Source organism: Zingiber officinale, chromosome 5B (genome assembly GCF_018446385.1).
Source record: "Zingiber officinale cultivar Zhangliang chromosome 5B, Zo_v1.1, whole genome shotgun sequence".
Classification (NCBI taxonomy): Eukaryota; Viridiplantae; Streptophyta; class Magnoliopsida; order Zingiberales; family Zingiberaceae; genus Zingiber; species Zingiber officinale.
In genome coordinates, this window is record NC_055995.1 from 10,666,565 (window position 1) to 10,682,901 (window position 16,337).

At 37.4% G+C, this 16,337-nt stretch overlaps 1 protein-coding gene across 2 annotated transcripts; it reads left to right on the forward strand.

Annotated features, from left to right (window-relative positions):
• The first annotated feature begins 9,544 nt into the window (after positions 1 to 9,544).
• Positions 9,545 to 16,075, forward strand: LOC121984104 (probable methyltransferase PMT3). Of its 2 annotated transcripts, XM_042536888.1 has the most exons (8): positions 9,545 to 9,722; positions 9,824 to 10,305; positions 10,390 to 10,554; positions 10,678 to 10,860; positions 11,020 to 11,614; positions 14,806 to 14,918; positions 15,056 to 15,276; positions 15,497 to 16,075. In XM_042536888.1, the coding sequence occupies exons 2-8, from the start codon at positions 10,036 to 10,038 to the stop codon at positions 15,828 to 15,830; spliced, it is 1,881 nt and encodes a 626-aa protein (XP_042392822.1). In that variant the 5' UTR covers positions 9,545 to 9,722; positions 9,824 to 10,035; the 3' UTR covers positions 15,831 to 16,075. The 2 variants fall into 2 exon arrangements, with proteins under 2 accessions (XP_042392822.1, XP_042392823.1); XM_042536889.1 differs by lacking the exon at positions 9,545 to 9,722 and having other exon boundaries at positions 10,172 to 10,305; positions 10,412 to 10,554; positions 15,497 to 16,073.
• The last annotated feature ends 262 nt before the right edge of the window (positions 16,076 to 16,337 follow it).

The following is a 16,337-nucleotide window of genomic DNA, read 5'->3' on the forward strand; positions in this document are numbered from 1 at the left end:
GCATATCTCCCAGTCCATATCCTATATAGTGTCTTTATCACAGCCTTGGATGGAACTCGGTTGAGTATGAAGGTTGTAGTGTCTAGAGTATAGCCCCAAAGAGATACAGGAAGATCTGTGTGACTCATCATAGACCGTACCATATCTAATAGGGTACGATTCCTCCTTTCAGATACACCATTCCACTGTGGTGTTTCAGGAGGAGTGAGTTGGGATAGAATCCCACACTCAGCTAGATAGTTACGAAACTCATGGCTAAGGTATTCTCCACCTCGATCTGATCGAAGTATCTTAATACTCTTGCCAAGCTGAGTTTGTATTTCATTCTTGAATGCTTTGAACTTTTCAAAGGATTATGACTTATGTGTCATCAGATACACATAACCATATCTACTGAAGTCATCAGAAAATGTAATGAAGTACCTATAACCACCCCTGACAGCGACATTGAAAGGGCCACATACATCACTATGTATAAGTCCTAACAAGTCAATCGCTCTCTCGCTGTGTCCACTAAAGGGTGTCTTGGTCATCTTGCCTAGTAGGCATGACTCCCATGTCTCATATGATTCAAAATCAAATGAGTCCAGCAAACCATCTTTATGGAGCTGGGATAAGCGTTTGTCATTTATATGACCTAAGCGACAGTACCAGAGATAGGTTTGGTTCATTTCATTTGATTTGAACCTTTTGGTATTTATGTTATAGATGGGGTTCTCTAAGTCTAGAATATAGAGTCTGTTAATCAGAGGTGCACTACAATAGAACATATCATTTAAATAAACTGAACAACATTTGTTCTTTATTATAAATGAAAAACCTTTTTTGTCCAAACAAGAAACTAAAATTATGTTCTTAGTAAGAGCAGACACATAACAACATTTATCTAATTCTAGTACAAACCCAGAGGACAGAGATAGATAGTAAGTCCCTACAGCAACGGTAACAACCCGTGCTCCATTACATACTCGTAGGTCTATCTCGCCCTTCGTCAATGCCCTGCTATTTCTCAGCGCCTGTACATTAGTACAAATGTGAGAAGCACATCCGGTATCTAATACCCACGATGAAGAAATAGAGAGATTGACTTCTATAACATGTATACCTAAAGTAGAAATCTTATTTCTCTTCTTCTTAAGATCTTCTAGGTATCCTTTGCAGTTCCTCTTCCAGTGCCCTTCTTGTCCTTGATATAGTTGACGAAGATGTTCAATGATATCATAAGCAGTCATCAACTCGTGTTACTTCTGAAGCTCAGAGTTCATGGTTGCGAGCATGGCATGACACATATAATGCGTCATCTTGATGCTTCTTGTAAGCATCTCGGTCAGCTCGCGTGGCAGTGGAATGAGGTGCCTCGAGAATGGGCGTCTCTAGGATATACAGTTTCCTTTCCTGAGTGAGAACAATTCTTAGGTTCCTGTACCAGTCCAGGAAATTAGCTCCATTGAGCTTGTCCTTGTCAAGGACAGAACGCAGGGAGAAGGTGTTCGTGTTTGACGACATGACAATTTACAACAGAAAATGTAGAAAATAAATAATCATATTCCACTAATCATTTAATTAGGCCTTTAACTAAATGATGCTCCCACTGAATTATAGAACTTTTGTAGAATCAAGTCAGGGATGTGGTGTCACGCCCCAGAGGAGTCCCTGTCCGAAGAAATTTCGGCAGCATCTCCCCTGTACGACGGACAATCTGAAACTTCTACATAACACATATACCTCAGCCACAGGCGGCTGGAATTTTAACAATAAGTAAAAACAATCATCACGCAGTTTATATAGATATTCAGCCTCTGGCTGTCACAACCACGCAGTTAATAATAGTAATCACAAACAATAGTACTCTGACTCGAAATCCACCCTACTCAACTACACTCGTAAAGCTCAAATCCGACGAACTCACCTCTTCTGCCGTCCAGGCAGGCATGTAGTAGAATAAAACCCAAATCATACCAAAAGTCCATCAAACGGAAGGATTCCATACAATATCCATATGTAAAATCCAAAATAAGACTAAAACAAAGTCTGATAGAGAAAAGCTAAAATAAAATAACAACTCAAAACTAGCAGAGGACTAGCACTACGTGCTGTGGGAACCAGCGACTGGAACCTCAACCTGAAAATATATCAACAATGGAAGCGGGGTGAGTCCAACACTCAGCAGGTACAACTGATATGCATAATAAAACAAATAACAGACAACACTAATCATGCGTACAGTCTCCTGAATACGAGAAGGATAAATGCAACTGAAACGAAATCAGGAGATAACTGTACTAACCGGAATCAAAGTACAAAGGTAACAGGGTCGTCAGACCGGGGAAGTCATAATCATGTATGCATGTCAATCATATGCATTCATATAAATGCAGCAAGTAAATGCAGCAATCACAAACAATAAATGCAATAAATGCATATGGTGACCGTGCACTCTGACATCACTGCTCCTGATGAGCGACCAAGTGGACGGGATGCTGTCGGAGTACTCCTGTCCTCTGACCCTAAATCATAAATGGGGGAGCTCAATGCTCTTATCTCCCGGTACACGATGACGGGGAGGATATCTCTGTCGGCTACCACGCTGAGTCAACTGACCAACGGAGCCAAACAGAGTCCACCATCTGCCGGCTACCACGCTAAAGCCAAACAGAGCGGAACTGACTGCCGGCTACCACGCTGAGTCACCTGACCAACGGAGCCAAACAGCAGAACCGTCACACACCTGCCTGATATACCACTAATCCATGGGTGGTGGCGTGTGCAGTACATGTAACTGACGATGTGCTCAACCATAGTGGAGCCAACAATCGCGCAGCATGCAATTATGATGCATGACACTAAGCATAGAAATAAACTGATCATCATAACCATATCCATATATATAAAATGAGTATCATAATATCGATGGTCAAATACGAAGAACTAAAGTACATAGGTCAGATAGGATATCAAAAACCTAGGTCCTGAACATAACAAGCATGGTATGTCCCTACCTCACTGAGCATATATATAATCATATGGGTACTAGCATAAAATGCATAACAGGTGAGCAAACAAGCATGTAACGAGTATCCGGTAGTGACGTACCGAAACAAGGACGAACATAATTATTACTAAAGGCTATAACCTACTAGACATATCAACAAGACATATCAAAAATATAAGTCAAGGTACCCGCCTCAAATGTAGATCGATCTAATCAACCTCTATGTCAAAGTGCTCGTCCTGAATCCGAATCCTGTAATAAATCGTACGGTTTAACCAAGTTTTATTTGTAAATAAATTAGCTAAACCCAAAATCCTTATTTACCAGAAACCCTAACTATTCCAAATTTCCATTTTATGTGTAATTATAGCAAGGATAAATTCCTCCTATAAACAAACACAATTAATCATCCATTAAATATGATTTATCCCTCCATTAAATCTGTTTCTCAGTAAATGTAGCACCTCAAATCAACACAACCATTTCCTCCAATTCACACTCATCTTTAGAAATTATTTTCCACCACCAAACATAACCTCATCATCAATTAACAAACCAACTCCAATGTACAATTGAAATCACTTCTAAAACTTACCTAATTTGCCCTCCTCTGTTATATCACAGTCGGAGAAGTTCCTGCAAGAATGATGCTCAGAGCTAGGTGGAGCTGCTAACCTCCAAATCCAACACTAAAATTCCCAAATCCTGTTGTGTAGGTCAAATTCCCATCATATAGTTTACAATTCCATTACAAATCATGAAATCAAATCCTGTTATTCAATACCTTGCAAGCTTCACCCCCAATCCAGATTCACATATGCTCGAAGGAGATCCCAAGTGCAGCCGGAGCAAGTAAATCCAACTGCCGGAAAATAATCAAGGGGGAGACTGTGGCGGTTGAAGATCGGAAGAGGAGAGAGCTCCACACCGTGAGAGGGAGAGGGACGACGTTGACTGTGCCAGGAGGTGTCGACGTTAGGGCACGGGCAGTGTCGGCGGCGTTGAGATGCTTCGCGTCGAGTGGAGAAGGCGTGCGGCTCAGCATGAAAAAGGAAGAACTAGGGCACAGTGAAGGGCAGCTGTCGGCGAAGTAGAAGATGGCTTGTGCCGGCAGAGGAAGAGAAGAAGAAGAGGGGAGATGAATTGGAAGAAGGAACTGCTGCGTGAGAGGAGAAGAAGGCTCGCGAGTTGATTTGGGCATTCGGGGAAAAAAGAAACGGGGAAAAAGAATAAAAGAAAAGAAAATAAAAAGGAAAAGAAATACAACTTTTCCTCGCTTAAATAGGTAGCCTAAACAGGCTTTCCCGGACCCTGTTTTCATCCCCATAAACTCGTCCCTACGAGCTCCGAAAAATTTCCAAAAAATTTCTAAAAAATTCGAAAAAATTACTTTATCATTATTCGTCATTTTTTCGGTATTTTACATGCGGTCAACCCACATTTACTAGATTCTAACCAACTAGCTATAATTTTTGTGGGACAAGATCCACATCATACTACGCCTTGAGTTAGCTTTGGCTAAATCGCCCAAGACTTAGTATGATCGGTAGGTAACTAATTACCAATTACATCTCTATGCAACTCTTGTTTATAGGATCAAGATCCGCATGTATATTAAAACTTGAGTTAGCTTTGGCTAAATCGCCCAAGATTTAATATAAATGTGATTTTGTCCTATCTTCCAACTATTGGATAATGCCTACAGTTAAATCTGATTTAACTAGTTATACTCAATCTAATTGAGTTTGTCGTCACCCATGCGTTGATAGGCGAGACCAAGATTGTCCCTCCGCACCCTACCAAGATAATATGTGTTGCTCTACTTTGGCAGATTCAACAACATGTGATCGAGGTAGTGATAGGTATTACGACATGGTAGGTATTTTGAGTTGACATGATTTAGATCTAATCTAATCATTAATGTGTATCATATACGTGATTTAGATCTAATCTAATTGTGGTGCATCATATACGCGATTTAGATCTAATCTAATCTAATTGTTAAGACACTAATTAATTACTCTACACTGGCATGCATCACATACACACACACAAGCAATTAATTAAAATGTGATTAGTCATGACCCTACTACGATCTTCTCAAGCCAATGAGAAGATCGGATGGTCAACTTAGGGTCAACAGCTTCTTCAAGCTCCTCCCTTTGACCACCATGTGTTGCTCGCACCCTCCTCGTAACTCCTCCTCGAGTGGACCTTCCACTGCTTCAATTTTTGTACATTACAAATTTGAAACTCGAGTTACATTCGAGTCGAAACTATTTACAATAGGAATATAAAATAAAGGAAGGCACGACGCGCAGGTCGCGATCATATACAACATGCACAAACACAAAAAATGGCATGCAAGCCATATTATGAATTACAACACATGTATCCAATCCAATTAGGGTTTTTGGGCCATGACCATCACAATATTATACATAATTCTAAATTATATATTTTTCCATAATTTCTATAATTTTACTACTGATTTTTGCGATTTTACGAGTCGCAACTTCCCGGCGGTCTCATTTAGCGATTTTTGGGTGCGATCGCGGGACAATGCCCCTTACGGGGTTAGGGGCAGCGCCCCTTCTCACGAAATGAATCTCATGAGTGTCCCACGACGATCTAATAGCGCCTTAGCCCATTGTCCCAAATCATTTTGGGTGAGACCTTGTCGTTTTGGAAGGTGTTTCTCGGTAGTCGAAGCCTACAAGTATCCAAACACTTGTTGCTTCGTCTCTACGAGAAAAATACCCATAAAATACATAAAAATCGTAAATTTACATAAAGTTACAGATCTTTAATTTTTCATAAAAATTGAAATAAAACATGTACACGCTTCGCACGTGGCTCTAATACCACTGTTGGGATTTTCGAGCCGCAAAAACCGCTTTTTGCGTTGCGGAAACCTCGAAATCCCATGCCACCGGATCCGTGCGAAGATTAAAAGAATAAAAAATTTCGTGTACATGTTTTTCTATCCTAGATTTACATTAGATCTACATAGTTAAGAGATTACTCTTGTAGCGAAGCCCTTCGCGAATCCCGCTCGTCCAAAAGTTGTCGGATCTCGAGTGTGTTCAAGTAGACACACCTCTATACGTATCCACACAAACAAGAGAGATGGAGAAAACACTTAGAGTGTGCTAGCACTCTAAAGGTGTTCGTCCAAGGAGGAGGAGAGGGAGAGAAGAAGAAGCAAGGAGGACTAATAATGATCGATAATTAAAATAAGAGTAAAAAATGACTTAAGTATTTTCATCTAATGAAAATACTTAATGCTCATTAACACCATTAATGAGCTTCATTAATAAGCCTTAATGAATATTTAATGAATATTCATTCTTCATTAAATGACCATTTTTGAAACTCATTCGAAATTTGAATCTAAAATTCAAATTGAATTCCATTTATCATTGAATTCAAAATTCAATAAATATCATCATTAAGCCTCACTTGAGTCTAACTCCAGTCTAGCCTCACTTGAATCTAACTCAAGTCTAACTCAATCAAGTCTTACTCAATTAATCTAATTTGGTTTACTCTTAATCCAATTCGGTTCATCACATGAACCTAATCCTCTTGGTTCATCATATGAACCGAATCTCCATCTAATTGCCCTTTGTATGTGACCCTATAGGTTCTTGTAACGTTGGCAATGCTCCTAAACTCATTTAGAAGCATAAGTAATGAGCGGTATCTAGTAACACATAATTACTACCCAAGTTACAAGAATGTTGAGATCCAACATCACTTTGTGACTACTAATTATGACTCTTCATAATATATGACAATGTCCTTCTATCCTTGACATCTAGATTGATCAATGTGAGACATAGATTGTGTCATCCTCTAATAAATCTAAATCTTGAACTCCAAGTAGACTCACTTTAATCAAATGAGCTCAATATCTCATATTGACTCATTTGGGCATGACCATGCACTTAGTGGTCTCACTCTATCAAGAATAATGATGTCACTCCCGTCATATAGGAGGGATAAATCCCATCTACATCACTCACATCCCTCCGCATAATTTGTTACATACCCAGTAATCGCCTTTATAGTCCACCCAGTTACGGGTGACGTTTGACAAAGCCAAAGTATGCAACTTCTTATGTAGGGAACCATGGTGACTTCAGGTCCAAGGACTAGTAGTCATACTAATAGCCACATGAGAAAGTATATGACACTCATATAACGATCCATGATACTTTCTCATGGCGGGTCATTCAGTATACATTCTCCAATGCATACCCATGTGTCAACTTGATATCTCTATATCCATGACTTGTGAAATCAAGTCATCGAGTTGACCTACATGCTAGTCTCATCGCATTAACATTGCCCCTGAATGTTAATACTTGACTAGGAATGATTAAGAGTAGCGTTCCCTATATCATCTACTATCGAAGAACCTTCTACTCAAGGACGCTATTATACTTAGTTATTTGGCACTAATACAAGTAAGTATAATAACCAAAACAAAAGCATTTATATATATAGGAATATGATACAATGAGTCCATACAATAATCATCATATGATTGACTCTAGGGCTCTAACTAACAATATATTATTCACGGTTAATATTGTTAGTAAATTTTTACAATATAACGATATGAATATTGTTATTGCATTAGATCATTTAAAAATGTCTTGTTTTTTTTAAATGTGACAAAAAGTTATTCGCTACCCCTAGCACTCCAGCTAATCCGTCTCTAGGCTAATACGGAGGAGGTAAATCACGGGTGACTACCCGCCATTTTGTGTTATAGCTAAGGCATTGATCCCATGACCTAATGTGACAATACTCTATGCTTTAACCATTGCACTGTCCCAAGGGGACTTATTTCTTTTTTTTTTAATGATTATAGAGAAAATGGATTCAATTGTGATTTCTGATAAAGAAATTGCAAATAAAATGAATATAAAAAAAAATATGTGTGAAAAACATGTAATTAAAAGAAATAACTGATTTGATGAGAATAAAATTCATGAGGTTAAACTTTCACTTAAAGAATCTTTTAAAATTAATTACTTTAATTATATTATTGAACATGATATTTCTTTATTTTAAATTAGGTTTGAACAATTTTAAATATATTAAAATAATTTTAATTTTTTATATGTCCTAGAAAAGTTAAAATTGGTTGATGATGATTTTTTAAAAATATAATATTTAAAATTTGAAAATTTTTTAACACATGACAATTTATATGATATTGATAGTTTAGATTTATTTTTAAAATTAAAAGTTTTAAGGGAAATAATAAATTCAGAATTAAAAACTACTTGAGGTATTGGATCTTATAAAAAATTAAATTATTTTTTTAATACATGAATAACTTATAGAATATTATCAACTATAACTATTAGTGTAGCTTCAGCATAAAAGTTTTTCAAAATTAAAATTAATAAAGCCTTATTTACCTTCAACAATGTCTTAAGATTAAATAATTTAACATTTTATCAATTAAAAAAATTATTATCAAAACTTGAATATAAAAATTGAATTAATAATTTAGCATCTCAAAAAACTAGATAACTAATTTTTATATAAAAATCTATTTTAAATTAATATTTTATTTAAAATATCCATAATTATCGGTCCCAAATTTAAATGAAAAAGGGTGAGAGAAAATTTTATTTTTTTAAAAAAAATTATTAAAGGCCTAAAAAAAATTTTTAGCCAAGGGTCTCATATAACCTTGAGATGGCCTGCCAACCGTCGATCTTCACAATTCAAAAATCTACAATAAAGTCTCTCTTTGTCCTAGCTAAGTTTTGAACTGTGATACTTTGTGATTCTACTAAATACTTTACTGTTGCACCTTGTCAGGAGAGGGGGCAAAACGTTTGAATTATGTCTTCCATATAGCAAAAGGCGTTTCATTCGTCCTCAAAGTCTCATCAATCCGTTCCTAAGTCAATACGAAGGAGTTAAATTATGAATAGCTACTAGCCATTAATGTAAGTGATAAGACATGAGAGAGAATATGATCACACATGCTAAATTTCAATCCTAAAATTCCATTTAACAATACTCCATATTTTAATCATTCCAACTCATGAGGAACGATTAGGAGTTAAATTATGATTCAAGGCGACCGTTCCAAGGCGCCTTGAATCATGTCTTCCATCCTTCTACGATTAGAGGACCAACTAATCCGAATTTCATCAAAAGGTCAAGACATCCTATTCATTTTCCACTTAATGAGCTTGTTGGAATATTTAAAACCCGCTAATTTGTTATCTTGCTAAATCTTATAGCGAGTGAAATTAGGTATATACGCACTATATCAATAATATTTTATATATCGATATTTTAATTTGTGATTTGTATATGGAATTTGTACGTCTCAGACTTTAATTGTAACTATACATTCATTAAAGTGTAAAAATTAAAAGCAGCTATCCATTTTATATGTTATCAATTGTCTGTTAAAAAAATATATATATTTAATTGGGCAACGTGTGCACTATTTTCCGTCTTATTATTAATGTAACTAAACCAAACCTTGTAAAATTACTTTTGAATGCTCCTCGCAAAAATAGCCGTGCGAAGTGCAGCGGAACCGGACATCTTCCATCTCTCGCTCTCCAAGCTTTCCGGATCTGCCTCCCCGACGCATCTCCTTGTTCTCCCGCTTCCCTTTTCCATTCCCTTCTTCTCAGGTCTCTTCCGCTTCTGCCTTCGGCTCGGTGATCTCGGCGGATCCCTAGTAAGTGCTCCTTTCACCGGCTTCCGCTTTCTAGCCGGATTCTCGCCGTTTCTTCGATGAATTCGAATCCAGATTTGATAAGTGCCTTCTGATTATTGCAGATCGTATTTGCTTCGATCTGGAATCTTGACACCCCGCCGCTCGAGTAGTTTGTTGATTACTGGTTGATAGCATGGAAAATAGAAAAAATAGTGAAGGATTGTAGTTAGGTCACTCGATCTGATGGTTGGAGCTTATCTTGGAGTTTTGATATGTTTCATTAGGGTACTTGAGAGTTCTAGATAATATAAAGGTACCTACTGGATCGCTGTCCATGATGATGAGGGGACGAGACGGATCCCAGAAGAAACATTTGCTCCCGTCATTGTGTGTTGCTTTTCTCTTTTTTGTTTTTCTATTTCTGTACTATGGGTCTTACCTTAGCAACCGGGGACATCATGCTAACAATGCTTTAGAGTATGGTAGTAAAATTTCTAGATCCATTGGCTGGATTAGTGAGAATAATGCAGAATTAGGCAAATCAGAAGACCAAATTTTCGCTCAGAATGATGAGGAGGAAATTTCCATTCCTAAAAGTTTTCCTGTGAGTGTAATTTCATCTGAATGCTAACTTCCTGATCGTCGATCGTTGTATGTGTGTTAGTTTGTTTTGTCTTTTCTTCTAAAGGTTTGTGATGATCGTCATTCAGAGCTCATTCCATGCTTGGACAGAAATTTTATTTACCAGTCACGACTTAAGCTTGATTTGTCTTTGATGGAGCATTACGAGAGACATTGCCCTCAATCTGAAAGACGATTCAACTGCTTGATCCCCCCACCATCTGAATACAAGGTTAAATAATGGATTGCGTCCTGTAAAGACGCTATTGAATTTCTTCTATATCTGTTTGCATAGTTGTGTTGTCTGAACTTGTCTTATGTTTCTAAGTTGGGTTTTGTCAATTTTTCATGTTAGGTTCCGATAAAGTGGCCAAGGAGCCGAGATGAAGTTTGGAAAGCAAATATTCCGCACACACACCTCGCACATGAGAAGTCAGACCAGAACTGGATGGTAGTCAAGGGTGAAAAGATTGCTTTCCCTGGAGGTGGCACACATTTTCATTATGGAGCTGATAAATATATTGCACACCTTGCAAATGTATGTTTACTCTAACCTGAAATCATATCTTGAATTAGTTTTATTGCTGTTCTTGTTTATGAAATGTTTACAAAGTGTAGTTACCCTTTTTACTATTTCATTCAACTGGTATCTGTAATGATTTAATAATAAAAAATATTTTCTTGTTTGGATCAACAGATGCTTAACTTCAAGAATAACATTATAAACAATGAGGGAAGGATCCGAACGGTTTTAGATGTTGGTTGTGGAGTTGCAAGCTTTGGTGGATATCTTTTATCATCTGATATTTTAACAATGTCTCTAGCACCTAATGATGTTCATGAAAATCAGATCCAATTTGCTCTGGAAAGGGGGATCCCTGCTTACCTTGGCGTGTTGGGAACAAAAAGACTTCCTTATCCTAGCAGATCGTTTGAGTTTGCTCATTGTTCCCGGTGCCGAATTGATTGGCTTCAAAGAGATGGGATCCTTCTCCTTGAGTTAGATAGGGTGCTCAGACCCGGAGGCTATTTCTTTTACTCATCTCCTGAAGCATATGCTCAAGATGAAGAGGATTTGAGGATATGGAGGCAGATGAGTGCATTAGTCTCACGCATGTGTTGGAAAATTGCTGCCAAAAAAAACCAAACTGTTATATGGGTTAAACCCTTGTCAAATGATTGCTATTTAAAGAGAAAGCCAGGAATTCTACCACCACTATGCAGATCTGACGATGATCCTGATGCAGTTTGGGGTGTCTCAATGGAGGCCTGTATTACCCCTTATACTGAACGTGAGTGCTCTTCTCTCATGATGATTACTTATATTGCTTCCTATAAAGTTTTTCCTGGAAACTTTTTATGTCCTTTGCATTCAGATTTGCCAAACCTGTGCTAATTTATAGTCTTTAAGTTGATCAAAATGTCACGGGATCAATTTTTAGCATATTCATAATCTGTTGTACTGTTGTAGTATGTAATCCATGAACATCAAGGATTGGATTACCTCGTCGATTGTAGTCAATTCCTGTTTTCTAAAATATATGATGTGTTGAATCTTGTTGAGGGTTTCAAATCTTTGTTTGACATCGTGTTTATTTCTCATAACAAAAGTACAAGTGGTTTATGATGAAATATAAAATTAGGAGAATAACCTATAGCTAATAACTTGGATAAAAGTATTTCGAATCGCATGGATCTTGACTAATGATACTAAAATTAGTTCTGTCAATCAATGAAAGTTGGTCCTCAATAGAGAAATTAAGACACTTTAAAATTTTGAGCCACTTCAATCACAAGGCTAAAATCCTACCTTTCCGCTTGTAGATCGAAACTAAAACTGGACAACACTAAGGGATCAGAAGTACCATGCACTTTTGTCCCTATCTTACTAAGTTTCATCTAAAATAGGAGCTTTGGTTCCAAAGGGAGCCTTGAGAAGGAAGCTTTGTTTGTGAAACCATAGGGGATCGGGGCAACTAAAAGAGCGACAACAATGATAATTTGTGCATCCATGGTAGCAACCTAAGTACCTTGGATTATGTGGTGAAATTGAAATGGGTGTCAATTTGTCTGTGCATAGAGAAGGTTATTGGTACCAACTAGGGGTGCAAACAAATCGAATTGAGCCGAATAATATGGAAATAGTGATATTTGAGTTCGAGCTCGAAAAATATATATGATATTGGAAGCTCAATTCGAAACTCGAAAATACAAATAATTTTGGCTCGAGCTCGATTTGAATTGTTCAAACTTGATTCAAGCATATTCGAACTATAATTCAAAATGACTTATATTTGAATTCGGTTCGAATTATTTGAACCTTAATTTGAATATATTTAAGTTAAAATTGTGTAAAAATTATTAGAATTCGATCCGAGTTCAGCTCGCAAGTCATGAGTGGCTCATGAGCAATCGAACAAAATATTATGGGTTCGAATTCAACTTGAAAAAATTATCGAACATGTTTGAGTTCAGCTCGAATTTGATAGTTTCGAATACGAATCAAATATTTTTCAAGCCTACTCGAAAAGTTCACGAACTGGCTCAATTCATTTGCACCCCTAGTACCAACTGATTGTCACATGAAAAGGAACTATATGATTGTGTTACAATTTGCGCGGATGAGGAAATCGTGTGGGTTCTAACGAAAGTAGTGAAATGTAGGTTACTAAGTTGATTTATAATTTAGTTTTTCTTGAATAAAAAATTATTAATTTTTAAAATCATTTTAATTTAGAAGATTAATATTAAAAGTTATATTAATTCTTAATTAACTTAACATTTATATTAAATTAGAAGGTTAATTATAGTTGATCCTGTCCGAAATCGATGAAGGTGGCTAGCTGGGAACGCGACTTTGATGTTGACCAAACGAAGACTCCAAGCTGTCCTGCGTGTCACAAAGAGCGTTAGTTGCTGGGCCAAGTAAGGGGTCCCCGGCGTTGGCCCTCCGACACTCAAGTCAATGATCAACTAGATGAATAGTGGAATGAAAAGTAGCTACAAACTTGTCTAAAGAATATAGCATCGCATATCTGCGTCTGTAGATGGAGACGTCTTTTTATAGTACCATGTAGTGTCTGCACAAATCTCAAAGCATTTCCCAAAAAGGTCAGACCATAAAGAGGTTTTGACACCTTTCCTAAAATGAGCCCGCAATCTCTACGATTGACAGGGTGGAAGCTTCGAACATGCAGATTACATGCAGAATATTCTGTCCTCCGTGACACAAAATGTGAAAAAGGAATACGAGGCCGATGGGCTACGGGGCCCACAATAACCTACTTTGGCCAACCGACTGAATAGTCCAATCGACCATCCCTCTCGAGGGGTACCCGGTTGGCTTTTATGAATCCGATCGGCAACTCGGACTTGGCTTCTTCAGTTGAGTCAGAGAGCTTAAACAGACTGAGTGTCCAAGTTGGTCCGATCAGACGTATGGTTCGATCGACTAGACCACTCTATCGAGTTGACTTTTGAATCAGGGATAAGGTTGGAGTGTCGATTTGGCTCCAAGCTCCATGAATGTTGCGTGGATGAGCGTCCGACTGGATTCTCAGTTTGGTTGGCTTGATGGCCCAGTTGGCTATCTCTTGGCCGAAGTTATCATCTATGTTGGCTTCAAAGGTTGATCATTCCTTGACTTTGATTATCTTGACTTTAATCCAACTCAGAGGCCCCCACTTAATCGCCATATCAATAGTTATATTTGATTGTCATCAATTTATATTAGTATCAATGTTTTATTAATCTTAAAAGGATCACCTAGCGATTAGATAAAGCTGTCTCTTGCCAAACACACCTAGATATATAACCAATTATCTTAAAAGGCTGGATACATCATTAAGTGATAGCTTCAAATTTGATTCTAATACCAACACCTTTCGAGGCTTAAACATATATGATGATATCTAACTAATGTACTTAGCACTAACTGTTTGGCACCAAAACAAAATTATAATATACTGTACGCATTACCCTGTATGATATTTTAGTGGTACCTTGGAAAAAATATATATAGTTGCTACCTTCCATCATCAGATTGGTGCATTCAAAAATTACTGAGTAATCTAATATGAAGTAAAACCATGTTCAGCTGCATTTATAAATATATGGCATCTCAGAATGATAATTTGGAAATTGCTCCTAAAACAAAATATAAAATCCTGTAAAACTACGACATTGTTCCAAAGTTGTCTAACCAATTCAGGACTTGGTGAAATAGTTTCTGTTGGCAGGGGTATCAAAATTTTGCTGTATGGTATTCATTTAAAGATATGTGTTAAAATAATTGATGAACTATTGCTGGTTTACTAGGTTAGATTCTTATTCTGAACTGGTCGTGAAGGCTAAAGAAGTACATGTTCTCAAAATTGGTTTCAGTTCTGTGTATAAATGCCAATTAGTCTTATTGTTTCTATTTTTCTATAAAAGAACATAGTCAGTCACCAGTTCATACTGATGATTTTTCACCCTTCTGCAGAAATTGAAAGAGATGGTGGAAGTGGATTGTCCCCTTGGCCATCTCGTCTAACAACCCCTCCTCCACGTCTTTCTGACTTTGGTGTGTCAAGAGAAATGTTTGAGAAGGACATGGTAAATAATATTATGCATCGTCTGCAATACTAAAATATATTATTTGTAATCTGAGCTGCTTTTAGGTGCACTTGCATTATAAGTAGAACCTTGAGAATGATCCTTCAGATTTAGGTTTTGATGATACACATTCACAGGAAACTTGGCGACGGAGAGTTGAAAGTTATTGGGGTCTTTTAGGTACACATATTCAGACAAATTCACTGAGGAACGTGATGGATATGAAGGCTAACATGGGATCATTCGCTGCCGCTCTCAAAGATGAGCCTGTTTGGGTAATGAATGTTGTACCAGAAGATGGACCTAACACCCTCAAGATTATATATGACAGAGGACTAATAGGCACCATGCATGATTGGTAATCTTATACTCCTTATGAGAAGCATGATCATTGAACTGTGGTACTATCTAACAATTAGCAAAAACTGTTGACTGGTTGCATACTGTTTCCTCGCCTATCTCTTGTTTATCAAGTTACCCCAAAATCATAGGTTCTTGCAATTCTGTTTTGAGTGAATTTCGTTTCTTGCTGGAATAGGTTCTTTCAATTTTCCCCTGATGGGCTCAGTTCTTTGCAGGTGTGAGGCCTTCTCTACGTATCCGCGAACTTACGATCTCCTTCATGCTTGGGCCATCTTCTCTGACATTGAGAAGAAAGGTTGCAGCGCTCAGGACCTTCTGCTCGAGATGGATCGCATCCTGAGGCCCACTGGTTTCGTGATCGTTAGAGATCGCCAACCAATCATTCGATTTATCCAAAAGCATCTAACAGCGATGCATTGGGAACAAGTGGCCGCTGCTGATGCTGAACCCAACTTGGATTCAGGGGAAGCTGCCGAGAAGGTCCTTGTCATACAGAAAAAGCTGTGGCTTATAGATGATGATGAAAGCGCAAAGGATGAAACAGCATGAGAAGCCCGTGTAAGTGCATTATCCTTTGCGAGATCAATTATAAATTGCATGGACACATTATTTTTTATTTGTTATTATTTTTTTTTGTTCCTCCTATAGATTCTCGTTTACTATTTTTGGCTGTTGCAACTTTAGCATTGAGTGACTAAAGCAGAAAAAATGTTGGGATTTTAACACGTTCTTCAGAAAAATAGAAAAAGTTTCCTGTTGGACCTATTCTTGATAGTTATAATTCCTAGGTCTTATATATTGGCATAATAAAATATCCTGTTTATATTGATTAATTTTAGGATGATCGATCTGATCCCATAGTAGTTTCTCACTGACCACCAAATAAATCGAAAAACGCTCGTAACAAGCAATCCATCCTCAGCATGCTTAAGTAATTACATATTAAAGAAAATTCATTCATTAATTAGTCGAAGCTAGACTCAGACTTGATCTCTAGATGTTGAGGAAATTGAGAAGATACTGCCACTCCACCATTATCTCGAGGGCTAATTACCA